We start from the raw sequence: 27933 nt of genomic DNA, 5'->3' as shown, positions 1-27933 counted from the left end.
TTTTAGCTGCTCAAATAGCTTTCGGGAACGTGTCATCCTATACAGTCTTTACGTTTTTTGTTTGTTTTTGTTTGTTTAAATCAGTATTTATAAGTGCAACGTTTTAATACATGAACACGTTTAAATCTCCCTGTAATTAAGGGCTATGTTATTTATTTTTCCTGAACTCTAAAATTGTTTTTATCTTTTAAAAAATCTATCTTTTTTATTTTATTTAGTTTTGTTTTTGTGAATTACTGTGCAAAATCTAACTTCTGTTTATTCTTGCCTCCTCGCTGTCTTGTGGTGGAACTGACGTTCTGAGCGCTTTTCATCGAACACGGATGGAATAAGTCGCGTACCGACCAGTTCAATGTCGTGTGAGATACGTGCACACTGACCCTGGAGAGAAATAACTTTATGTTATGAGGTTTTCAACCTGAAACAGAGGTAAATATAACGTCTACATTTCACGAACATGGTTTATTACCCTTAGAGCCAAGTAAAATGTTTCAGCTCAGCAACGTTTTGTTTTACCTCCCGTGTCAACCGTTAGTTCGTCTGTTACAGCAACCTAACATTTACTCATATACCTGTCTGACCTAAACGTGTAGTAAGCCTCTGGAGACACTGTCGAGTTTTGACGTGTATATACCAAGGTTTCACTGTAGAAGTGGTGTGCCCAAATCTGGCTGCTGTTTGTTCAAGCTGCATGTACTGGTTTGTATATTTCTGCCTTTGCTACATGTAATGCAGATAAGCCCTACACAGAACTCTATATTCATGGTGACACCAAAGGTTTCTCTTTGTGGAACTTGAGCGTTTATTGTAGCTGAATGATTGAGACCCAAGAAATTGCAGTTTGTCGGATCAGGCTGGCATTTAGGATGATTATAGAGAGTTGTATAGTATTGTTTCCAGTGATTAGGTTGCATGTGTTTGGAATGTGTAGTGTCCTTGCTTAGACTGTAATCAGCATGATTTACATGTGTGTTTTATGTACAAATTAAACAAATGTAAGTTTTGCAATTATCATGTGAGCTAAAATATTTGAAACGTCACACTCATGAACGAGTTTTTGATGCTTTAAGATGGAAATGGAATGGAAAACTGCATCATATGAGTTGACCTTTGAAGTTATTTTCACCAGTATAAATAACTGGATCGGTTATAATCATAATATAATAATATATGGTGCAATTTATGTAAGATTGTTAAACATTAAGAAAATTATCTGGAATTTTTTTGGTAATAAAAATAATTAGAAGTTCTACATGTTTATATTTTCTTGTTTATTTAAACTCTGTGTGCATTACTTTTAATTGTTAGTGAATTAGCCTTTATTGTGTGTTTGTGTTTTCCTGACTTCTGTTTCATTTTTTAACAGATGCTCTCTGTCCTGTGTAGAAGAAGCACCTTGGCAGCCCAGAAGGTAACACAAATGTGATTTCGCAGCTTCAAACAAACCTGTGCTCTTATTTTTTGAATCAGTTATAATTATTATAAGACTAAAATTAATTTTAAATGCCATTATTATGTCCTCTTAGGTACTGCACTGGGCAGGTCCTCCACAAAGATGCTGGACATCAGCTCTGGCCGGAGCCTCAGATGGTGGATCTGTCTCCTACTGCTGGACTTCATCCGCTAAGCTCCTGTCTACACAAAGGGACACTGGACAAGTAAAACCTCTGGCTGTACTTGGATTCAGGAGGACTGAGCTCTTCCGGCAAACCCACACTCATGATGCTTCACTTTTGGTGAGGAACCAACATTTCCACTCTTCTGCAGTGAGGCTTAAGAAGCGAGCTCAGCCTGAACCTCCTCCCAGAGAGCTGGATCTGCTGCGCTATGACATGAAGCACTTGTGGAAAGCTCCCAAACCTGCCCTCTATTTGGGGTTCGCGGGGCTGATCCCTTTTGTCTCCCCGACTCTGCTCATGGCTGTGACTGAGATCTACTACCCAGAGTTAGCTTATGCCCAGCTAGCCTACGCCGCCTCCATCGTTTCTTTCCTGGGTGGAGCTCGATGGGGATTTGCACTTCCTGATAGCAGCCCAGCCAAACCTGACTGGATTAACCTAACCAACAGCGTGGTTCCCTCCCTGTTAGCCTGGGTGGCCATGCTGATGAGCGATAGCATTGTTCCTGCAGCCACCATGGTTATCATGGGACTTGGAATATCACTGCATTATGATCTGTCTCTACTTCCCACTTATCCCAGCTGGTTCAAAGCCCTGCGTGCCATCCTGACCACTGTGGCATTTTTTTCTCTTCTTGGTACACTTATAATGAATGGTTTGTACCCAGAAAAGACATTTTTCTCAGATTGACAAGAGATTCTTATGTTACAGCACATTTGTATTTGGGTGATCCAACTTCAAGGTTTTTCTTGGTCTTGATCCTGTTAACTGTCACAATCAGATGTCTGTTAGATTGAATGTTTTTGTTGGGAGTAATATTTTGTGCATCATTGCACTAAATTCTGTACAAGCAAAACAGTTAATGTGAACCCAACTTCATAAACAAGCTGCAAATACATGATGTTCCTCTTTTTCTTGATAAGTTACAGGTAAATGTTTTGTCTTCCACACCAAGCCATTGTTTTGAAGTGTCTATATATAGATAACTGAGAGGAACTTGTGGATTTAGAGAAGTTTGCTTCTGCTAAATGCATGAACAGTTAGGCTTGTCCCCATCAAATCGTGCACGTGGGCTCTGGTTTGGAAATTTTTACGCCCTTTCTGTGGGTCTACATATCTGCAGACTTCCAAGTGACTTACCCAGAGTTAAAATTTGGTGACATAGGTGGTAGTCCTGCCCCTTTGAAAGGTGAAGGGAATAAATCTGCTAAGTTCATCTCCAAGCGACAGCATGTGGCTGCTTATTGTTGTGTTTTTTATTGCAGAGTTGTGTTTTCAGTCATAGGATTTACAGATGTTCCTTTGTTTTGGTAGTGTACTATATGGTATAGAAAAGTAATCCCACAAAAAGAGGGTTATCAAGTTAACGCCCTGTTCGTCCTTTTTGTACCATTTCACACCCTCAGTCTCAAACACTACAGCTGTGGCATCTGTTCAATCTGTGTGGGTTTGGTGTTTAGACCTTATGGTGGAAATGGAGGTTGTTCCACTGAACACAGTAGCCTCAGACAGAGGTGTACCTGCGGTTCTCTTCCAGACTAGAGTATAAGCAGCATATGATCAGTGACATTTAAAGAAGCAAACGCTACAACAGCTGTTTGGAACAGGGCTGAAGTCAGGGTATGATAAGCTGGACAGAATAAACAATCTGTGTGGTATTTTAAACAAAAACTTTAAATTCACATTCTGGGAACATGTGAAACAATAGATTTAAAAAAAAAAAAAAAAAAGAGGCAGAATACTACCACCTTTATAGGAACAATTAGTAATTTGTCCAGACTACAAGTTTTAAGCTGTTAAATGTCAATTGCACAGCTGTAAGGCAATTATTTTCTCCTTGTACCACAAATGAGCAGATCTATTACTGTCCTTATTCGTGACTGGGATCAGACAGCTAAAATGAGGAGTACTGACATCACAGGAGGAAAAGTTATTACATAAGATGGAAACTAGACTAAACTGTACTTAAAGCTTCAGGGCTCAACTGCACACCATCAAATGACACACAAGGCTGCAGTGAAAGTGTGCGCTCAGTTTAAAATACATGCGAGTTGCCTCTGCCATCCCACTTAAAAAACAAACATCCAAAATGTTCATTTCAAAATTTCAGTGAACATAAATACACTTACATACTCTCATGTTTGTATTCAAATGTTTTTACTCATGTAAACACCAGCATCTATGAACCAAATATTAGAAAGAAAGGCAAGAGAAAGGGGAGGGTGCAGAAGTTCACAGATATCTGGGGAAAAAAAAACACATAAGGCACATTTCTCTTCTGTTCACCGACCTCAGTGAAGAGGTGCAAAAATATAAAGTCCTATACAAAGAAGAACTGCAGCATTCAGGTGAAATCCATTCCCAAAAGAACATATTTGTGTCAAACATAACAGAATGCGAATGACCGATGTGTGAATACAGTATTGCACTTTGAAAGTTTCCTCAGATTTCTTTGTGAAACAACTCCCCTCTTACAGACATCTTTCACAACATCTGGAAGATTGTGTAAAGCTGTGAAACCTTTCATTTTTTGGTCGGATTATTTTTGATACGGACGGAGACAGCAAATAAAGGAGCAAATACGTAGCAGGTGATATGTTGGACGTCGTATCGGGATCAAAATTGGTGCAAATATTAAAGGAACATGTGACACATTACAGGATCCTGATATAAAAAACAATGGCATTTCTGCTCAAACTAACAAAATAAGCCAAACAAAAACTAAGCTCTCCAAGTGTTTTGGGTTTTAAACCTCAGTTGGAACAAAGAGTGCCTGAGACTGGCGGTGCTCTTGAAGCTGGGTGCATCGTAAACAGAGCCTGGACAAAAACAAACATTTGGAAAGAGATGTCATCATTCATTGCGTTTGTGCAGCAGAATTTCTCCTATAGTGGCTCAGTAGTTTAGCCAATTCTTGCAAAGACTTTCAAACTTGTGCAGCGGCTCCATCTGCAGCAGTTTGAGTCCAGACTTTGGTGACCTGCAGGGAAACATCCTCATATGCCAGTCGAAAGAAGGGAAGTGTTTTGAATTTTAATAATAATAAAAAAAAGAAACATGGCTGTGCATCTTCTTAGACTCTCATGGACAGAGGACTCTGCTGCCTATTTCTGAATGCCCAGACCCGACCGCATGTACTCATACACCACGTAGCTGATGCTGACAGCTGGTATGACCTTCATGAAATTGGGCAGGATGCCACGGTAAAGTCCAAAGAAGCCCTCCTTTTCCAGGATCTTCTTCACCATCAGATTCATCGGCAGCTGCTCTGAGCCCTCGACAGAAGCTGAGAAAAAAAAAGTTTGAAGTCAGACGTTTGTGTTTGTCAGGTTTAAATGTAATGGGATAGTAACACAGCCTATGTTTTCGGCTCCTTATGACATACTTCCTTTGAAATCAACCAATATCTGTGCTTTTTCATATGCAAAAAGATCCTCGATTGTTTTTTTTACACCCTCCCCCACCACCAAAATACGGATACATTCCTCCGTGTTTTCCAGTAACAATGTTGAACGATGAACAATGTCAGCACATAGACTTTAAATTCCAATTAAGTAGTCATCTGTCACAACCAAAACATTTGTATTAAAGTTCACAAGCCTGCTTTTAAACCTATTTTGTGTTCAAGAAGGGAACAATCTGCTTGTGAATCAGGAGAACTATCAGAAGAAAACATATATTTCAGCATCTGATTTCATCTTATGTTAATATCGTGTTTACTTTAGCTACACTATATTATATGCCTTTCCACATTCCGTTACTTGACCCTACTTACACCCCCTGTCAAAAGTTTTAGGACACTTTCTCATTCAAATAAAGTAGAACCTGTCCTACAACTTTTGACAGGGGGTGTATCTACCAAATCTGGTACACACATGCAGCACATCAGGCTGAACAAAAAAGTCTGTGACAGCCACATTCCAAACCAAACAGGAAGTGAGCTATTTTGCGTTGAATGTCAGATTTTGCCCATTTTTCATTTTTTTCTAGAGCGAACTCCTCCTAGGGGGAAACTCCAATTCACCTCAAATTCAGCCAGTACATACAGGAGGCTTTAATGATCCAAAGTTATTAAAATCTTTTTCCAAAGTCAAAGGGTGTGTCCATGGCGGCCTCTGGAATTTTGATCCTTCGCCATGAAATTTCAAATGCTGTGTAAATGCCCTGAACATGCTCCAATCTGCCTGAAACTTTACATGTATGATCAGAGTCCTGCCCTGATCACGTCCATATGATGAAGTACACCCCCTGTCAAAAGTTGTAGGACAGGTTCTACTTTATTTGAATGAGACAGCGTCCTAAAACTTTTGACAGGGGGTGTATGCTTTACTTGACTGTTTATGTCTTCTGTTAAATCTAAAAAATATTTGTCAAATGTACTTTTTTGCTCCCTACATTTACAGCTTTACTTTTCAGACTGAGATGTGTGTGCTTACAGAATATTAATACTTGTTTTGTCAGTGTTTTTCTTTCCTGATTGTTCATGCTGTGTCATATTCGCTTCTAAGGCATTAGATAAATATTTAAGAGATTCTACACCAAGGTTTTTTTTTTTCTTCCATTTTTGCTAGCAACACATTTAAGTATTATATTGACAGGCGTTTTTAAAACTTACCATAACTTGCATTTGTGTGTTTCAGTGTGTACCGTGTATCTTTACTTTGGTTGCCGAGTACTGTGAAATCTCTGGACTAACAAAGCGCTGTAACTTCAAAATCAACACTTTTTGGTTTTGGTTCTGTACCCTGTGCCTGCATCCGAGTGCGGATCAGAGCCAGAGGATAGCTGGCCAGCTGCCCACAGGTGCTGGAGATGGTCCCACAGCCCAGCAGCACCAGAACACCAGGGTTGGCTGTGTCTTTGGCGTAGCGGGACAACCAGAGGTTCTTCAAGCTCTGGGGAGGATCAGATACAAGTGTGTGTTTATTAGAAGAGTGCTGGTTGCATCATATTTGACAAAATCTAGGTACAAGTGACATTCATACTGACGAAGATAGTGTGGCCTGTAAAAAGCGTAGTGCTGCATCTGCATCAAAGCCGGTCTAAATTATTCCAGGTGTCAAGGATTCAATACGTACCTCATACACAGCCAGATCTATCCCTGCATACGGGATGATGCCCAGAATATTGGGAATGTAGCCCTTGTAAAATGCCTTCACTCCCTCCTTCTTCAGGATTTTCTTGGCACAGTCAAACATTCCTGAGTATTGTCCAGTTTTCCTCAGGGTCAGACGGGTTTTCATCACCTGAACACACAAACATTATCAGTCAGGCTGTTCCATACCAGCCAGTATTCTAGTAACACATTTTAGCAGACAGCAGTTGATGTTTAACATTGATGATGGCAGTCAGATTCAATTCACCAATTACTGATCATTGTTTATTTATCACATTGTCTCGGCACCAAATGAGTTCACATTTGTGCTGATTCTGTATGACTCCTGTATGGCTTATTCCATCCCAAAACACCAAATATTCAGGAAGGTGGTTGCAGGACCATCTTCAATTTTACTGTGGGTGCTGGTGGTGGAAGATCATGATAAAAAAGATTTGTGTGCAAAATTACAGGCTTATACTCCCAATAATTTTTGAGTTATGGCATTTTCAAATTTTAATAATTTAGGCCAAAATCCCCTCCCCCCAATCCTCGCCTGGAATTTTTAGGTTTTAAAATGCTTATCTCTCTGCTTCTGGGTATCACAGAGACATGAATTTTTTTCTCCAAGCTCTCTACGTGTTGGTGATGTCCTAGAAATAACACACACACTCAGGAGAAGTCTCTACAGAGCAGGGGGGCTTGCCCAAAATGTATAAGTTATTTGTAAAAATAACTGGATAACAAAGGGTCATTACTGGACAACAGCGCCCTGACTGGAATTTGAACCACTGATCTCCCGTGCCAAAAGCATCAAATGCTCTCATCTGACCAAATAATAATTTGATGGACAATCGCCAGTGCTGCATTCAAAAGGAGAAAAGCACTACGTCGACATCCTTACAGGATTAATCCGTTATTTTTGGTAGAAGGACGAACAGACTACCTGTGAACACCTCAGTGATCTACTACCTTGAGCTCGCCCTGCCTAATGGACACTGCTAAGTCTGTATTAATGTTTACTCAACATTTATTCAGTCGGCTCCAAACTAACTGACAGTTTTGGGTGTGGCTGGATTTTGTGCAGACAGAGGTGCAGACAGTGCAGGATAAACTCGTTTGCATAACACAGCTTCAACATCCAACCTGGTAGATCATCATCTAAAAACTGTACGTTAAGTTGTCTGCATTATATTCCTCAATAGTTCTGGTGCTGAGATCCAACCAGTCAATCCAAAAGGTGCAATTTCAGTCAGTCAAGATTTTCTTTGGTTGACAAAAGCCCTAAAAGAATTCAGGTAAACCAAAGAATAAATATCAACACTTGACATTTATGAAAATAAAAAGATTTTTAAAAATGCTACTTGTAGAATCAGAAATGCCACAAGCAACGCCATATACACAGATAGTGTCTCTGTGTGTTGTGGGAAGTTGTCTGTGTGTCCTTTAGAAGTAAACCTGCACCCTTCATGTATCTACACTGTTACAGCTACACCTCCACTCACCTCCATGGGGTAGATGGCGGTTTGTGCCGTGGCTCCAGCCAGCGATCCTGCCATGAACCTCTCATGGGTCTTGACCTTCCCTGGTTCACTGGACAACAGCTTCTTATACTGATGAAATAGAGCCACAGGAGCAGAAATACAGATTCATGATTATCTAACAGTGACTGCAGTTCACTGATTTGTTAGTGTCAGCAGTTAACTCTGGATGGACTCCATCTTCACACTATGAATTTGATTTGTCTTTGAGAATCCAACAGGGACATACTGAGGATGACACAATGTATTGATGTTTCAAAATACCAAACTTATATGTTTAATATGTTAAGAGGGGGTGAAAAGTTTTTACCTGCTCGTAAGCCATAAATTTAATGGCCGTTTCAGGGGCGATCTTCAGGACGTTAATGCCATTTCCTCTCCACAAAGATGACACTCCTCCTTCTTTTAACATTTGCTTAAAACCACCAACCAGGCTGATTTTATTGCTCTTAGAAGCATGGACCTGTAAATGAAAAATCAGAAAATATAATTAGCAACTAAAACATGAGAACAATTTCATTTTAAGCCAATTCTGTGCCAGTTCAGCTAACTGACTCTACTGCATATTACAATACATATACCACCACTAATCTGTGCATCTGATCCACGGGAAGATTGAAAAACTCACTTCAGAAGAGAAACTTCATAAAATCTAGAAAATAAATGTTGACCCACCTGCATGAAGACCTTCATTCTGTCCAGAGGAGCAGTTCCTGTACGGGACACAGCTCCTGCCATGGCTCCCGCCGTCAGCTGCTTCCACCACATACCAGTCGTCTTCTCTTCCTCTGTGAACTCATCTGGGATGGTAAGGCTATCACCAATGTCCAGAACCTAGATACATATCAAACCAGTCAAACAGATCATCAACAAGGAACAACAATTTGCACGTGAACCTCTCAGGACTCTGTAGAATTTCATACAGCAACTTACAGCCAAAATATGAGCAGCTTGTTTCTTTCATTAGAGCTTTGTACCCTTTAAAATGTTATCAATCCAATGGACTGTGTTTGAGAGTAACTTTTAATTAGCACAGCTTCACCTTAAACTTAATACCTGCCAGGACAGGACACACGCAATGCCCTTATTCAAAATCTTGTGTAACTACAGATCCGTGCTGTAACATCGGTTACATCATTCCACAGCACTGGTGTACAACTGTACTTTCAGTTTAAAGTCCTTCTCAGGTCATTCATTAACCCCTAAAAACTCAATCCCCATTTACTAAGAGTACATATTTAAAAGTTTTTTCTTTCCATAAAAATAGGCCCTTCCTACTTCAAAATAGCTTTAAGATGTAACGACTCAAACACTAAAAAAACACTCTACACTACACAATAGTAAATAGTACTGTTGGAGTGATTCAGCCATTCAATTTCAAACTGGAAACCAATTCTGAAGAAGAACGATACAGAAAGATAACAGGATTGATTCCTTAACCATGCTTTGTATGATCCCTGGAGGTCTGAATTAATAGTTTGTGTGTGCATGTTTGTATGACCTGCTGCAATTTCATTTCAACAATTCAGTCTAAAAAATGTGTAGACAAATCCTTATTTGATATCAAGACTTGTGGTGATATTGAGGATTAATTTATATGAAGATATTGTCTTGACAACTCCAGTCTGCTACAACTTGAGGAAAACATGAAAACACACCGAGACAAGAATTTAGTGTGATTTAGTATTAATGAGGAAAAGTTAAAGCAACCAAAAATCTGATTTCAAACTACGTCACAGATCATTTGGAAGAGGCTTGTAAGCATCTCAGTCAGTCTTCCTCATCTGTACACAGAATTCAAGCTGACCGAGTGTTCCACTTTTTAACTTCATGTTAAAAATGTTCTCAAAATATCCTGATATGCTACCCTTATTATTTGTGAACCCTGACAGCTGCATGTGTTGTAGCGATGCTCCACACAACCATCACAGAGGCTAACGTAGCATTAACTTCCAACTTGAGCTGGGTATGAAGCTGTGCATGTGTTTATGTGTATTAGCTGCTGTGTGCAGCACGTTTTACTGAGTAGGGGTTTATTCTGATTTTTTTATTTTATTTGATTTTTATCAGTAGTGGGACATGAATTAAAAAATCTAAATAACAACAAGCTTTACAAATTGCAATTAATCACATTTTTTAAATCATTTTTGATCAATAGCTGACACAAGCAAAGTTTTTCAATCCAAATAAAGTTTGGTTGATGACTGAATCGATTAATTGACATATGTGAACTTAAACAACAAATGTTAGTCTCATTTCTATTTATCTGTGCATTTTTCATCCGTCTACTACATTTACAGATCACTGCAAACTCAAAGTGCAATTATAGCGATTAAATTCTACATTTTAAGACTTTTTGTAAACAGAAGCACTTTCAATGTCTTAAAAAACGGTCTAGATGGCTACAGGAACCAGGACAGTCATACCTAACGTTAGCTCTGTTACCAACGTTAGCTCTGGTGCTAACAGCAGCATGTTTTGCATTGAGGTCATACCGTCGGCTTGAAGTGATGCGTTGATAAGAAAACTCTGTGGAACAATTTGCACGCAACCACACTTTTATCCAAGCTGCCATTAGGAAGATTTTTAAAGGAAAACTTGACGCCCAAATGCCGCTTCGTCTTCCATCACTATTCAACAAACTTCCTTACCACTGACATCACTCAGTGCGTCCTGTGCATCTTCTTCGCGGCTGGCAAACAGACTTTAGGTTCATTACCGCCACCTACAGGCTGGAGAATTCCTCAGCGTTACCAGTGTGGCAGAAATTACGGAACTGAGAAAAGTGCGATTAAATGCGCTATTTTTTTAAACTCGTTATTTTTTTCTGTAATTGATTCATCGAAATGAACACGTTAAAGTCCCAGCCCTAATTTCTATATATTAATATTGAACTAGGTATCGAGGATTCAGTGGTTTCTTGTATTGTGTCTCCATAAAGGACAATATAAATATCTGCACAGCCTAAAATCTTATTTGCCTTCCTTTTTTTGCACGTTATATCCTGCATAAAGACCACAGAAATGCCACCTTCATGAATTATAAAATGTTCTTTCTAAATTAAAGGTTGTTAAAGATGAAGTGCTGTAATTTTAAAGTGATTTTTGTCGGTATTTCAAGGATTATACAGAATTGCACTTAGTGGGGAACTGAATATTGTATCATCTCGGAAACATTCATGGTAAAAGAGAGTCTACTTTTTTAGAAACAATCTGGATCTTTTGGACCCCGTCATAACAGATAGACATTACAATCTTTAGATTTCGTATTAGAAAGCATCACTTTGCCTAACATTGCTAATGTCATCTGGCTTCAGGAGTGTTCTTGCAGAGATTTTCAATACCTTTTTGAAAACTTTAAAATATATAGGCTAATATATACATATATGTATTTTTCCATGACATATCTTACTTTGAATATTTGAATAACTGTGGACAAGACATCTACCAGAAAACCTCAAGTGGAAACTGGTCAGTTTGTTCTCTGCTGGACCAAATGTCAATACATTCATCGGTATCTATATACAGTTTCTATAACAAGCTATAACAAAGTTTTAATTTACGACCAGATCAAAACCTAAACTCCAAGCCTGAATACAAAAACCTACCATATCCACCTCCACCTCATACATCCCTCCATCGTCCTCAAAGTCGATGAAAAACCAGTTTTTGTGTTGCTGCTGCTGCTGAGGCTGCAGCAGAGCCATGGCCATCTCAGACCTCTGATAAAGGTGCTGATCCACTTAAGCGTAGTCCCAGTATCAAACAAGTTACCTCCTAAACTCCAGTTCACAGACAGATCAGGATCCTTGTCTATATAGAAGCTGAGGGTCTGCAGAGCCAAACACTGAATCCAAAGTGACCAAAAACCATCGACGAATACTGGAAGTGATGGGAGGTTCTCACTGCCATCAGCGTTCCAAGCAACACCTTCAGTTTCACCTTGCACTTGTCCTGTTCCAGACTCACTTCCTCTCACCTCATCCTCTTCCAATCCCACTGATGAGCTAATCCCCCGCAGGTCACACTGAAATTAGCTTATCTCTGCCGAGCTTAGAAACTACAACTTAATTTAACCTGCGAGGCTGTGCCAGTGAACAGAGGCAGCAGACGTCAGAGATTAACCACTGACTGTAGCTGACTCTATACTTCTATATGGTCAACAAGCTGCACCTGAGGGTTTGAATACTGCTTGATAATTTAATAGCAAGCTACAATGTAGAAATCTGGTATTGAACTGTATCAACAGTTAAGCCTGAATGTATAGACCAGGCCAAGAAAGACTGCAGCCTGTTTGAAGAACAGCTTTTCCTTGTTACTTCAGTCATTTCTGTAAAAAAAAATCACCATGAATAAGTCATAACAGGCTTCTTTTTAATGTTACCTTCTACATCTCCAGTGCAAAGTAGATCACATTCAGAAATCACACACTCTTCACTCTGCTCCTCCTCCCTCCTTTTCTGACCTCACCTCTAGTACTGAATGATCTTACTATTGACGTAGAGACGCTGATCTGTTGCCAAAGCTCTGCTCCAAATCCAGCGTCAGTTCACAATTGTCTTTCTTGATCTTTAGTGCTATGCTTCCTAATTTGAGGTCTGGGACAGTCAAAGGGCACTGACAGCACAGACGAGACAGTTAACAGTTTTACCTCCATGCCCACTATTTTAATTAAGGTTTTAAATTAGTGACGTATTTTTATGTAGGAATGCCCTTGGCACGTTTTATTTTCATTTCCTGTGAAATTGCAGGGTTTATTGTGATTTCTAAATGACTTTTTGGATACACTTTGATTATGCTTTTGTCTCTAAAAAATACCTGTTCACCGGCACCATCTATTCGTGGTGACCTTATTAACCAAGCAGAAACCTCTGGCGATGAACAGTGATGTGCCAAAAGCTGTAGTTCTTCAAAAGTGCACTTGAGGCTGGCTCCAAAAGTGGGTCAACCCTTACAGACAACCGAGTCAGATGTCCAATTCTACAGCAGAAATTCACATGTTTACAGTCAGGTACTAAAATAGGTTTCAGTCTCTCAAGCTAATTTCCTGGTTCACGACAACTGCACTGTGAATTTGTAATTCACCACTCTGCTTGAAATGTATGTAGTGACAAGTGGGCATCATTACAGGATGGTCAATGGCCAATGGATGGCACACCTCAGCTCCACTCACAATGAAACTAAATCTTACATTAAAACTAAAATAATTGACTACGTACAAAGTTGAAACACTTTTTAATGGTTATTGTCATTTTTGGCTCAAAATTTTGGCATGAGTGCCAAATATTTTGGAGTGTATCACTATAAATCCATTGTCATGGTCTCTGTTTGCTCCCTCACACACAGAGTAACATATAAACACTTGTACACTGGAGTTAATGAATAACGCCCTCTCCTTACCGTGGTGTGCTTCCAGTAGCGGATAATCTCCTGCAGGTTGGTAGCTGGGTTAAACAGGAAGTGCTCCCTCCATTCATTCCAGTCCACAGTCATGGTGCCATCCACATCAATGCTGTATAATAGATAGAAATATTTTAAATCTGAACTTAAAGCACAATTGCAGCTCAAGTAACTGGGTTCATTAATAGGTTCACATGGGCCAGAAGTAAGGTATAATTTGTTGTAAATGAACTTTTTAAAAAAAATGTATTCATCCACTAATGTAAATTATAGAAGTTTTATTGACCCACATTTAGTTGTTTCAAAATTCCTTCTAAATGTTTTTGGCTATTCCTGCCTTTTTTTTATTTGATAAACAGGACTAAAGGAAGAATGAGATGTGGGAAGATATGCAATGGACTTTAAATTGAGCATTTAAGGTCAGTGCGATGTACCATGAACCCCTCAGACACTCGGAGATATTTTGTGAACTAAATTTAAAACACTGCCCAAATCACATTCTATTCCATATTATTCTAAAATGTTTACCCATCATACTGGGATTCATGGGGACAAACATTAGTGGGCAAGAACGCTAAAAAGTATGAAGTCATTTTCAATACATCAGCATAGAAGTGACTGTTTATCTTTAATTTATCTTGTAAGCTTCAGATCATATCATCAAACCCTAAACTGAAGCACATGGACGAGTGGAATAATGCAGACTCTCTCGCCCAGATCTCCTTCTCCTGCTCATATGACTTTCCTCTCTACTGCACAGACAGACACAGAAAGAAAGATTTGCCCAGTGCTAACAGGAGTGTTGTAATAAAATGCAAACACAAATTTAGAAGTCACAAAGCCTAGACTTATTTACACCACCATCAATCACAACAGCAAGCTGTTCTACCTAGGGTTATATTCGACAATAAACTAGCACATAAAAAGACCAGAACTGATATATTTCTGAGCCTCTTGAGTCTTCATGTGACCTCACTGTTCAGCTCTACTTTTATTTCCTTCCTGTGCGCCCGGCTGGGTGACTGTCACACTCCTCAATTACTCTGTGGTTTCAAACAAACCTTTTCTTTCTGATTCAGAGTCATACACATCCTGCTTTACTTCTGTTTCTCAGTTTCAATTGTGCTCCTGGACATGTGCAGCTTCAAATTTGGTTAATGCAAATACAGTGCGCACTGTACAGTTCCTCATGCAAACCCAAACTGACTACTAGAGCCACAAATAACACCCAGTAATGAGCAGCATCCCGAAAAGATGTCGACAACTGAACATTTTCAATAAGTCCCACCATTTAACACGCAGTGTGTGATCATTTCTTCTGTGTTTCAAAGTGTGAAAGACATTAAAAGTTCACAACGTTACAATTCACTTTCTTGTTACCTTTCAACTCAAAGTGATGCAGCATGCATGTTCTATTTAAAGTAGATGTTGCCTAATTAAGTAATAAAACACAGAATTCTTTAAGCATGAAAAAAGTAGTGAACAATAGCTGTAATCTGTAATATTCTTCAGGATCTACAATCAGTCACAAAAAAGAGCATTCTTTTATAAAGTGTCTGCCCTACATCCAATAAGATAACTCATATCCAGTAGAACTCTGTTTTCAGTCCCTAATGCGCTTTTTTGTGATTTGTTTTTCACTGCAATTCAAATTGTAGCATAATCAGTCAGTATAAATATAAATATTATAACTTACAAATATAATCCAAACCACAGTCTCTCCATTTCTATTTTAATGTACTCATTATTTTTCTAGTACAAACCTGTGCTTCCTTCAACAACTTTGTTCCATTTCTTCCTTTAAACGATGGATGTTCTACTTTTATGTCCACTTGTACTATTTTACATTTACTGCAATATAGATATGTATTTATACAAGGTGAAAAATGAACAGAACCTTTAAATATAACTTGAATGAGGCATCTGCTGTCTTTGAATCACTGAATCAGAGAGATGGCTAAGTGACATGGGACATTATTTAAAACTGAAGGACAGGTTTCTAGTATTTATAAAACTAAATTACTGGAGGAGCAATAAATATTATTTGCCAATATTAGACTGTCAAACATAAATCTGCATCATCACATATGCTGTCTGATTTTTGTTTCTTTGTTCTTCATTTTACTGGACATAATGTTTGGAGTAATTTGGAAATTGTGCTATCACAGTTCGTCCAGCAGAGCAGCTCTGACTTCACTGTTAACAGTCTGCAGCACATAATAAAAGAAAAATGTTTGAACAAAATTAAATAAAAAAAGTTCCTATTTCCTCCCACGCTGCCTGCAGGCACCACAGTCCTATTATCACACTTGAACTTGTTTTATGGCACCTTTTCGGGTTGTTTTCTACTGACTAGATCCTTGCTTGTGTTGCTAAATGAAATTATTGAACTGTCTGAAAACTTTTTCCCACCACTGTATATTAGTGTCATGTTTATCATGCTCCTTCAGCCCTGTTCACTGACAAACTGCACACTGAGCTGGTTATCAGCTCCTCACACTGGTCCCCACCTTCAACCTCTGGTGCATGAAGCTGCTTTCTCTCACTTTAAGCTCCATGAATGAAGGAAGCAGAACATTTGAATGTGCCTCGATGAAGATGTTTAGGTAAAGAGTAGCAGCTATAAAATAATCTGAAATACCTTTGAAGGATCTTCTCTGCAGCCTCCTTGGTGATGTCCAGTCCCAGATCAGCCAGTGACTGCTTTATCTCCATGAAGTCTATTCGACCTGTTGAAAATAAAAACAAAGCAGACATTTCTCACACAGAGAGTCAGGCAGATTAACACGTTAAACCGTGAGAGGCCCAACATTGATTTGTAATCTTTGGTTAGATCTAAATTCATGTTTGCTAGACGACATAATGACATCCTACCATCATTGTTTTTGTCCAAGCTCTTGAAGGTCAGCTTTAACTTCTTCTCGTGCTCCTTCAGGTACTTGGTGAACTCACTGAAGTCGAGCACTTCATCTTTGTTTTGGTCTCCAGCGGAAATGATTTTCTAAAGAAAACCACACAGAACATTAGAAACAGTTTGTTTGTGATATTGAACTTGTTTGCAGCTGGTTGTCTGATCTCCTCATTAGGAGCAGGAAGAACTTTAAGTTCTGCTCTGACATGAAGTGACTCTTTCATCTCCTCAAACAGCAGCTGCTTGATTCTGCCAGCTGGTGGCAGAATAATGCAGAGAAATGCTTCACTCACATCCGGTGCTCAGCCCTTTGTTTGGTCTAATTATCTGTCATTATGATTCCTTTACATAGTTTGTTGCTGCTGCGTTTGCTCTTCACTTTTCTGCTTTGCCTCTATTGAGTATTTTCCCCTTTTTATTTGTTTGTAAAGGGTTGTGTGAATGTAAATTATCCAGGTTTGCAGAAGGATTGCTTGAAAGCGAGCTAGAATATCATTCCGTTGTTTCGTTAAGCTGTTGGTACATAAAGTTCCAGAAATCTAACAACAAATGTTTTCATTCAGAATTAAGAGATAATATGTTTTACTACTGAACAGTTTTAAAAGTCAAAACTGTCGTTTTCGTACTGAGGATTGATACAATGAACGTGAAAATAAATGAAAGAAAAGAAAAATAAGATTTAAAGCCAGTTTTAATAGATAAGTCTTTATTTTAAACTATTCAATTAATAATAATTAATGATTGTGCTAAATGAGGACCCTAATGACCAAATGGGGCAGCCAGTGTGTACATTTATGACCTATTTATCATATCATGATCACCAGCATTGATAGGGGACCCTCCTGTTTTACATAAGTGGTTACCTGGTTTCCTGACTCAGAGTTATCAGACTCATTGATGAGTGTGAGGAATGCAGGATTATTTGATTAGCCAAGGTGGGACCTTCCTCTTACAGTCACAGTCTGCAATAAACGCCATTTGAACTTTGCTTTATTCTGTAGCACCTTTTGTTCACCCGGCCTACCTCTTACTGCTCCCAGCCGGCTGGTTTGACATTTTCACAGAGAAAGCAGATTTCCAGATATTCCAGATTGCAAAGACAAACGTGAGCTCCATGTGAATTTTAGGAGAAAATGGGTGAGACGATTCTGAGGAAATGTGACTCAGACTAAGGTTGTGAAACTCTCTCGTGATTGGTTCAAAAATGAAGACTTTCCCAAAACTCAGTCATTCATGGGATCAGATGCAAAATAACATTTTGACTTTCCTTGTGCATCTTCATTTACAGCACCTTTGTCTCACAGCTAGAAGATCCCCCGATTCGCATCCTGGCCTGGGATCTTTCTGCATGGAGTTTGCATGTTCTCCCTGTGCATGTGTGGGTTTTCTCCAGCTTCCTCCATAGACTGTATATAAGGATATTCATATATAATCTATGGTTTCCTCCCACAGTATAAAAACATGCTGAGGTTAATTGTTAATTTTAAATTGTCTGTAGGTGTGAATGTGAGTGTGATTGCTTGTCTCTATGCGTAGTCCTGTGATAGACTGGTGACCTGTCCATGGTGTCCTCTGCCTTCACCCTAAGTCTGCTGGGATTGACTCCAGCAACCCTAATGAGGATTAAGTGGTGTATAGATAATGAATAGCTGGATCTTCATTTACTCATTTTTATTTATTTTGTCTTTCGCTTTTTAAGGAAAAATGCTGTAAAACCAAGTGACAAGAGATAAACTCCCTCCTCTTCATATTGAGCTTCACAGGTCAATTTCTGGAGCTCATCATCAATAGAAAAAGATTCTGGATTCTGAACTCCTGTCTGAGTCTAAATGAAAAATCAGGACATGAACAGCTGAAAGAAACTCGAGACAAGAAGAAGCACATTCTGCTGCACTGGAAAGTGATCAGACACGCTGGAGCAGTTTGGAGTTTAGTGTTTTGCTCCAGGGCGCATCATTGATAGAGAAGGAGGAGGAGCAACAACTACTGTTTCATCTCTGCTCTCCCAAAGCAGGAGAAAGAATTTGGAACAAGATGACATGGTCATCAATATCCCCTGCCACATGTGATGTCTATGAGTCTATATCCAAAATAGTGATAAAGGGCCATAACTCTGTGAAATATTATCGCACAGGTCTCATTTTGGAACTTGATCAAAGTGTCCATGGTGTGAAGCTACATGCTAAATTGTTAGCTGTAAAATTAAATGTTCACTCACATTGTGTGCATCTCCTGGGGGCTAAGCCCCCCTGTCCTGAAAACCTAGTGCCGCCCCTGCAGCAGTTTACAGCTTGTCAGCTGCAGTCGCGTTCTGTCGCTAATTACGGGCTAACCGTGAATGCTAGCTCAAAAGTAACCGGATGGTGAGTGGCAGGATGAGTCACGGAAGAGGTTGGTATGTTTAATGTTGCTGTAGAGTGAAAAATGACAGAGAAACTGCAGTTTTAAAATCGCTGTGTGTGAAGCAGCACAAGGCATAAATTTGCATTGAGCCTTATGGAGGGCGATTCAGGTTCCCACGTCAATTAAGGGCTGGCGCGTGACGTAACAATGTGCCAGGTGAACAATGTCGGACTCATACGAATGTAGAGAGTCTTTACTATAGACCCCTTTCACATGATGTATGCATACTTAACTACGTAGCTGCGCGCGCAGACCCGGTTTAAAACAAAGCCTGTTTACCTGTCCAAGGCGTGATATTGCAAGCACATATTACGCTAAATATGCCTTCCTTTTGTGCTGTCGGCTGTCAGAATCGTAGTAAAGCAGATGATATGGCAGCTGTGACAGCGACCAGGTGGAACTTGCTTTGTTACTGCGGCTAAACGTTTGCTTTACTTAATACTGATTTCCGCGTTCTCTGGAGCAGTCGTTACGTTGATATCACAGTTCCTGCTGATGTACCGGAGAAGCCGGTGCAGGTGCCCGTTAGCAGGACAGTGCACCTGCACCGGGTCTGCGCGCGCATACCTTGTGTTAGTAAACACTGCAAGGGGTCTATAGTCTGTGAAAGGATTGTCCTTGTAGTATGTACCGTTTGGCCAGGATGGCGATTTAAGTTTAAAAAAAAGGACAGATTTTGTCCCTCTCCACACTCTAGCACCAGAGGAGCACATGCTCTAACATGGGATTTTTTGCTCAACCTAGGGGTTTTTGGAGGCTCCTGTATGGAAAACCATAAATCCCACCGTCACAATATGTACATGCCTGAAAAGAAGAGAGTTGGGACTTTTTTTTAAGACTACAATGAAGTCTGTAGGTGAAAGTATGGCAAAGCAGTAGCATTTGGAAAACAGTGCATGACATGGTCATCAATATCCCCTGCCACATGTGATGTCTATGAGTCTATATCCAAAATAGTGATAAAGGGCCAAAACTGTGTTAAATATTATCGCACAGGTCTCATTTTCGAACTCGATCAAGGTGTCCATGGTGTGAAGCTACACACTAAATTTCGTAATCCTAGCTGTAATAGTTTCCGAGAAAAGCTGTCCCCTTCATCTCGGACGCATGGACGGACGGACAGACGGAGGCCAAACCTATATCCCCCTTTTCCACTTCGTGGAGGCGGGGGATAATAAAAAGCTTCAGGGCTGCTTCCAGATGGACCTAAGAGGGATGGTGTTTCCAAACACTGCTTACAAGTTTAAGAGTAAATTTGGCAAATAAGAAAGTGCTTTGAAAAATAAAATGTAGTGTTCCATAACAAGTTGGTGGACTGCATGTGCTGATGAAGATCATGTGATGTGATTAAAAGATCCACAGCAGCTACTAATGGACATTGAGGGAGAAAAAAGTCAGGAGCTTTGTTTCTTTTACTTTTTGTTCTGGTTATATTGAGAATCAGGATCTTCAGAATTTGGAAATATCTCCATCTTCATCTATATTAATCTTGTATAGTAAAGCAGCGCTGAACATTCCGTTCATGATGTTGCAGCTTATGTAAGGCATTTATCCAGCAAATATACCAAACATTTACCTTTCAAATGTGACAATTATTACATTTTTTTCTGTTTAATATTGCTGTATAGTTTAGTTTATTATGTAATTGACTACTAAATTCATTCCCAACTATTATCATCACCGATTAATCGGTTTGTGTAAATATTTAAAAGGAAAAAAATTAAATTGTCTGATTCCAGGATCTCACATATGAATATTTTCTGCTTTTTTCCCTCTCTGAGACAGCAAACTGAATATATTTGAATTGTGGACAAAAAAGACATTTGTAGATGTCATTTATGGGTTTTAGGAAAGGCTAACGGACATTTCACACAATTTTCTGACACTTTATAGACCAAACAACTAATCAGTTAATCAACAGTGAATGAAATTGTTAGTTACAGCCTTTTTAGATATATGAAAAAACCGTAATGTGCATGGACGTGCCTGAGGAGATAAGGCATGCAGAGTCAGTCACGTCTTTTAAATCACTTTTGAAAGCCCATTTTTATAGATTTGCTTTTATGTGAGGTTTACTTTTAACTTTAATTACTTTTAGTGTTCTATTTTGTATCGTGTCCTGTTTATTTTAGATGTTCTCTTTTGCTTTATTTTACTTTTAGTTGCCTGGTTCTCTAGTGTGGTGTCGTCTCTCTAATTCTTTGATTCTCTAAATTTTGGGGGGATTTTTAACTATTAACTTTAACCCTCAATCTTATTCTTTAATTTTTTTAACTGCCGAGTTCCCTGGTTTGATATTAGTGGTAATCTAGCTAATTATTGATTTAATTCTAATTGATTGCTCTGACTTGTCTCATATCTTGACGATTGTCTGTGTAGCATGTTTTAACTGTCAAAAAACTTTGCAAACACTGTTCTTAAAGGTGCCATATAAAAAAGTTATTACTATTATCATTATTATTAGCAGTAGCAGTAGTAGTATGGTGACTATTTTAGTTGATTTTATAAATGAGGAATGCATAGAAAAAGAGTTATTGGAAAGATCAGTGGGAGAATTAAATGTTGCGGTTTGCAGTAAAGTACATACTCTTCTAAGGACAATCCTTAAGTCCTTATTTACTCCTCTGAAGCCTCTCATTCACAGTTCTGTGTGGGTTAATACTTCACCGCTCAGTATTTTTCAGTGTTTTCTCTCTACATAAACTGTGTGTAGTGTTGACTGTTGCTCTACCTCAACTGCTCCTTTCCTGGTCTTGATGCCCAGAGCAGCCAGGCCTGCCTTCAGCTCGGACACATCCACCTTTCCATCCTTGTTGGTGTCCAGTTTGGCGAACAGCTCCTCGTACGTTTTCGACGCATCGTACGACGCATCCTCTGCGCACCGACAGTCCGTAAAAAACAGCTTCCTCACCGCTTGGTACATTGTTAACACACCTCGAGGCCTGTACAGCTCCACACACACAAACACACACTCGGTGAGCTATTAGAGCGCCGTGGAGACTCACAGATTCCTGCGGTCGCCACTTCTGGTTTTGCAGCAGTTGGCACAGTCTGGTGTGATTCCAGAGAGATTTCCGCAGTGCAGTTTGGAGGAGAAGCGGCGGAAAAGTCCTCTCGAGTCGGTGGAGAGTAAAGTCCAGAGAGGAGGTGAGGTTTTTAGAGAGTGGGCCGTAGATGAAGTAGTCTGGCTGGGCTGGAGGGTGGAGAGACGAGCTCAGTTTGCCTCAGAAGACCTCCTCTTTTACTGCGCGCACAGACAGTTCAGGGACACACCCTTCTCCAACACTGCTGTGCCACTGCCGTCTCCGTCTGTTTCCTCATGAGCCTGTTCAACACTGGTAGCTGCTTCATTTTTGACCGTCTTTTCCATTTTCCTCCCTCCGACAGTCTCTTTATCACGCATTGATCAGTCCTAAATGTTTTTCTAACTTTCTGGTTTGTTGTGGTTTCACCCATGCAGGAGCGCACGCACGCGTAAATGCTAACTATAGTGATAAAGGTAGTGTTGTGCTGTTGGATCCATAGTACAAAGCCAATATATGAGTGAGTCATAGCCTCAGGGATCCACCAGCTGCTCCAATAAAAACGAACTCCAGAAGTTTGTGATTGCGGGTCCATTATTTTGAAAGCTGCAGACAGAAGTAGATGGAGGAGGAGGGGCAGATGGAAATATCTCCATGGGTTACAGGAGAACAGTCCCCCCCAAACATGACTCATGCACATAATGACACATCCCACAGAGTTTTTTTCTTCACTATACTAAACACAGCTATGACTAACATGTTCTGAATGTGCATAAAGTTTGAAACATGAGCAGAAAAGTTTGCCAAAACACATACCCTACCGTTCAAAAGTTTAGGGTCACCCAGACAATTTCATGTTTCCCATGAAAACTCACACTTTCATTCATGTGCTAACATAATTGCACAAGGGTTTTATAATCATCAATTAGCCTTTCAGCACCATTAGCTAACACAATGTAGCATCAGAACACAGGAGTGATGGTTGCTGGAAATGTTCCTCTGTACCCCTATGCAGATATTCCATTAAAAATCAGCCGTTTCCTGCTAGAATAGTCATTTACCACATTAACAATGTCTATACTGTATTTCTGATTCATTTAATGTTATCTTCATTGAAAAAGCTGCTTGTGTTTCAAAAATAAGGACATTTCTAAGTGACCCCAAACTTTTGAACAGTAGTGTATGAGCTGTTAAAAAGTCCAGGGGCTTTATAAATGAATTAAGATAAATTAGTTTGATCTGAAAAGCTCCCATATACACATTTAGAAGTTTTATTGCCACAAACAGAAGACACGATGGAGGATAGAAGAGTAAATTAGGCCCAGATGTGTGCAGATATAACAGGATTGAGTTGAAAAGTTAGTCTGCATTAAATTCATATTTGAAAATGATACTGGATGTCTGAGAGCTTTACTGCATTATATCCATTATATTTTGAATTGTCTGAATTTAGCCCCCACCCCAAGTATAACTAAAGACGTTTTGATGCCGAAAAGGAACAAACTAATGCATAAAAATTCACCAGAATGCAAGAAATGAAGTATTTCATGCTCAAAATTTAACAGCAAAGGACCCTTAGAACCCCCCAGCTTCATTGTGTCCAAATTGAACTCTACACCCATGCTCATAGTTATTTATGGAGATATGCATTCTGGGAAAAGTCCTTTAGCAAAACCATGTATGTGCATTTTTAATTATAACCTCCTTATCTGTGATTTCACACTATTCTTGCATATTCACAAACTCAAGAACTTCACAAAATTCTCATGAAGATCCCAAAGTTATCAAAAAAGCCAATTATGTCCCTTAAAACTACACAGGGTTATGATGTATGGTGTAATCTTGCAGCAGTATGTTTCTCTCACAATAACCGAACATTGCCTAATGTTAAGTAAAGTTGTAAATAGATTGGGGGAGAGAAAGTATGTGAATAAAATAAAGAGCATACTGTATGAAGCCGTGCAGTGAATAGAGAGTGTAGTGTAGTACCGACATCGCACCACTAGGTGGCGCAGATGTTACATAACAACAGCTGGTTTCACTCTTTCACATCTAGTCTCTGCTTTCACTTTGTTGTTGTAATCGGTCCAATCAGTGCTGCTGTTGCTCTGACTGGCCGCCAGGAGGAGATCAGAGGAGGCGGGATTCCCTCAAGCTTCATCAAGCGGAGATCTGTCACCACCGTATATCTGTTTAATCAACACTCACTTCAAAATAAGAGCACGCAGTCAAAACCTAATGAGTTGTCTTGAAAGGGTATAAAGACTCACTCTGTAAGCAAACTTTTCAAATCTCCCCAGAAACATTGTACTGTTTGTTAAATTAACGTATTGTGTGAGTTCCACAAGTAAAACAACAGTTAAGCTTTTGCATTCTTTTAAATCACTGTTTATTTCTGTTTGATTTAAACTAAAACTAAAATAGTATAGTGTATTTATATTTGATGGGAGTGATAGTAAGATAGTAATTTGACCTTTTTAGCTTAAATTTGATGCCTCAGCAGTTTAAATTGCATCAAGAGGTCTTCAATTTTCTAAATGTCTTTCTCAGCAAACAAACACTGGCCCACAAAAAGGAAATTTGCACAAATTGACTGTAAATTTTCCAGTTTTCCACCTAATTTATCACACTCTTATAGAAACACAAAATTAAAAATAAAATAACATCATATACCCATACATCAAACTTTTCTGATTTACTCATATCAATACTCTCATAATTTTTACAGATAAAATTCTGGCAATTTTTTTTATTTTCTACCAGCTAACTATCTTTTGTGCATGGTTTTGAAAAAAAAGGACCAATGTCAAGAAAATCTTAAATAAATGATAAATGTATGCAGATTAGCAGCTATTTAGATTTTTTTAACAATGATTTTTTTTTTAAAAACCCACACCTGCTTTGCATATATTATTTCAAATTTCCTGTACCACAAAAATGAACTGTCTTAATGCAAATAATCAATTGGGAAAGTGATACTGATTAATTAAAAGATATACTCTATTCACCTGTGGTGCCAATATAAGCAGCTGTCATTTAAAGTTATTTAGGCCAGATTTGATAATATAATAACATACAATTGAGGACAAAATTATTAGCCCTTCAATTTTTTTTTCAAAAAAATTCCCAAGCACTGTTAAACAGATCAAGACGTTTTCGAAACATCCTGGTTTTATTTTGGATGCTTACATTATTTTGCTTTGCACAGAGAAACACAATCATTTAACAAAAAACAAAAACTACCAGGGTCAAAATGATTAGCCTCCCTGCTGCTAATACACCAGTTGTGTTTCCTTTTTACTGGATAACAGCTGGCAGTCATTTGTTGTGGTTTGTAACGAGTCTCTGACATCTCTTGAGGAATCCCAGCGCGTCCTTCTTTGACAAATCTCTCAAACTCCTCCAGGCTTGATGGCCTTCCTGCATGGACCCTGGTCTTCAGTTGACCCCACAGGTTTTCAATGAGATTCAAGTCAGGGCTTTGTGCAGCTCGGTCAATGACGTTCACTTTGGTCTTCTGGAGGTAATTCTCCAACTGGAGTGACGTATATTTAGGGTCGTTGTCAAGTTGGAAGACAAAGCCACGACCCAGATTCAGCTTTCCAAATAACTGCTCGAGGTTTTCTTCCTAAATCTTCATATATCCTTCTGTCTTCATGATTCTTTCAACCTTGACAAGATTCCCAGTTCCAGACACACTGCATTATAGTGCAGTGTGTAGCTGCACTATAATGTCACAGTGGTGGCATGATACTGAAACCACTGTGTTTAACTGTGGGGATGGAGTTCTTTGGGTTATACGCCTCTTTTCTACAGATTGTCCTTAGCATACTTCAGTCTGCTTGAAAGTGTCGCTTCTGTAGAAGTGGAGGGTTCGGGTTCAGTCCATTTCTGTGCTCTAGTGACTGCCTTCTTGGACACTACAACTCTTGACTCATTAACTAGTGTTTGGTGGTTCTAGCATCTTTAGACACATCTCTCACAAGTTTTCTTTCCAGAGTCTTTAAAATATGTCGCTTCCTACCTCTGCCAGACTTATTCTGTACTGTGTGGCTCTTTTTGCATTTCTTGATGAGACTTCTCACTCCACTTCTTAACACTTGGAAATGCTGTGATAACTTTGTAGACACTTGTCCTGCTTTGTAAGCATCAACATTTCTTTTTGTCAAGTCTAAACTAATTTCTTTTGTTTTTGATATGATGCTTTCTCAAGTGATAGCACTGTGTGTAAAGTGTAGGACGACCCTCAGTTGTAACTTGATTGACTGACTGATAAGCTGTGAGCATTACAAAATTAAAGCACGATTGGACAAGAGTGGCTTGTGATTTGGCTCAGCCAAAAGATAATTTCTTAATGAGGCTTATATTTTTTTTACCTTGGTAGTATTAAATAATTTTGTTTCTCTGTGCAAAGTAAAATAATGCAAGCATCCAAAATAAAATTAGGATGCTTGGAAAAGCAGTGTTTAAAATCCCTCGTTCTGTTTAACAGCACAGCACTTGAATTTTTTTTCAAAAAATATAAAATAAAATTTCTTAGGGGGAGATAATAATTTTGTCTTCAACTGTACCTTCTAACCTGTTGCAGGTGAAATCGTTGCTTTAAATAGTTTCAGCTCTCATGCTGTTATTTTGAAGGCTCCAGGCCGGATGTACCTGTGTTTGGGTCCTGGCTGCTCTAATCAGAGTGTCAGCAGCTTGATCCTCCACAACACAACACAATGGGGCTGTAATGTCAGCAACGGCCGACCTCACAGCATCTTCTCCACAGTACTGAGCCCGTGTATGGATTTAATGATGATGAAGAAGAAGAAATTCAAGTTCAAGGTGGATTTTGAGCTGGACGAGCTGTCGTCGGTCCCTTTTGTCAACGGTGTCCTCTTCTGTAAAGTCCGGCTGCTGGACGGCGGCTTCTCCGAGGAGTCTTCTCGGTGAGATGTTTCACTTTGACACGGAGAGAGAAACAACACACTGGTCCTCTAGTCTGTAGTTTAACTCTCGGTGCTCTTAACAAGCGTTGATAGCGTTATTAGCTAATTAGCTAGCAGACTAACTAACCAGCTAACGTCAGTCAATTGTCCTCCTCTGTGATGTTTTTGGTGTTGCGCTAATTTTTGTCCTCCAGCCGACGCTAATGTGCAGTTTCCCCACCAGTCCAAACAGCTCCACAGAGACGTAATGTTAAACGAGACCCTCAGTGCTGTTCAGTCGTTTGCATTTCGACATCTGGCCGCTGTTCTTACTTCCTCGCTGGTTGTGGAATTGATTTCTGTGCTGTGAGAAACCACCAAGTCACACAACAGCCATAAAGCTGAGCCTGACTCCTGTAGCTCTCTGCTGTTGAATCAGTCCGATCACATTTGGTCCCTGTTCGGTCGTAAAGTTGAGACTGAAGCAGCAGGAAGGCGTTGCTCAATCAGATTGCTATTGATGAGTCTATCCACCCACATTTAAGTCAGGAAATGCAACACAGTAGAGAGTGGAAACCTCTTAGAAGTCATTTGCGGTAGAGCACATGATTCATTTCTCTTACTTAGTTGCTTGTAGATAAATGGGAAGAATGTAAAAAAAAAATTCTGAACAAATAGCATCTTCTTTAGGGTTATTTCTCTAAAGTCCCTCTCTGGTTGTTGATTTAACCTCAGAGAAACTCATCTCTATGTGTCAGTTAACTATTTTACAGTTTTCCAATGAAAGCAATCCCCTGCTCCCATAAAAATGTTAGCTATAACTACACTGGTGCTTCTTGTTAAATATGTGCAGATCCGATGGAGAGAGGTCCCCACCTTATCTCCATCCATCTGTCCTATGTCGCTTCATCTCAAGCGCACCAGCTCACCTTTGACTCTGCTCAAACGATGTGAAACTGCACTGCAATGCCATGTTGTAATATTAGGGTAATTTAGTCATAGATGATTGATCTGGAAGGTGAATCTGAAGAA

The 27933-nt window shown here is 39.3% G+C and overlaps 3 protein-coding genes across 4 annotated transcripts in view; 2 read left to right on the top strand and 1 right to left on the bottom strand.

Annotated features, from left to right (window-relative positions):
* The first annotated feature begins 309 nt into the window (after positions 1-309).
* LOC110959772 (transmembrane protein 69-like) lies at positions 310-2515 on the top strand. The gene is made up of 3 exons (XM_022206746.2): positions 310-429; positions 1367-1411; positions 1527-2515. Exons 2-3 carry the CDS (start codon positions 1367-1369, stop codon positions 2307-2309), a joined length of 828 nt encoding a protein of 275 aa, XP_022062438.1. The 5' UTR covers positions 310-429; the 3' UTR covers positions 2310-2515.
* A 1244-nt stretch (positions 2516-3759) lies between these two features.
* Positions 3760-26652, bottom strand: LOC110959771 (calcium-binding mitochondrial carrier protein SCaMC-1-like). The gene is made up of 10 exons (XM_022206745.2): positions 21700-26652; positions 16529-16655; positions 16296-16383; positions 13655-13766; positions 8931-9089; positions 8566-8718; positions 8220-8327; positions 6698-6865; positions 6364-6514; positions 3760-4905 (listed from the first exon to the last, which is right to left on the bottom strand). The coding sequence occupies exons 1-10, from the start codon at positions 21889-21891 to the stop codon at positions 4724-4726; spliced, it is 1440 nt and encodes a 479-aa protein (XP_022062437.1). The 5' UTR covers positions 21892-26652; the 3' UTR covers positions 3760-4723.
* A 7-nt stretch (positions 26653-26659) lies between these two features.
* fam102bb (family with sequence similarity 102 member Bb) overlaps positions 26660-27933 on the top strand; it is a 30532-nt gene continuing 29258 nt past the window's right edge. For both annotated transcript variants that reach the window (XM_022206744.2, XM_022206743.2), the window contains exon 1: positions 26660-26922. In XM_022206744.2, coding sequence (XP_022062436.2) covers positions 26777-26922 — 146 coding nt within the window. In that variant the 5' untranslated portion in view covers positions 26660-26776. The remainder of the gene's footprint in view (positions 26923-27933) is intronic.

Source organism: Acanthochromis polyacanthus, chromosome 4 (genome assembly GCF_021347895.1).
Source record: "Acanthochromis polyacanthus isolate Apoly-LR-REF ecotype Palm Island chromosome 4, KAUST_Apoly_ChrSc, whole genome shotgun sequence".
In the NCBI taxonomy this organism is placed as follows: Eukaryota; Metazoa; Chordata; class Actinopteri; family Pomacentridae; genus Acanthochromis; species Acanthochromis polyacanthus.
This window is presented reverse-complemented; position numbering and strand designations above follow the sequence as displayed.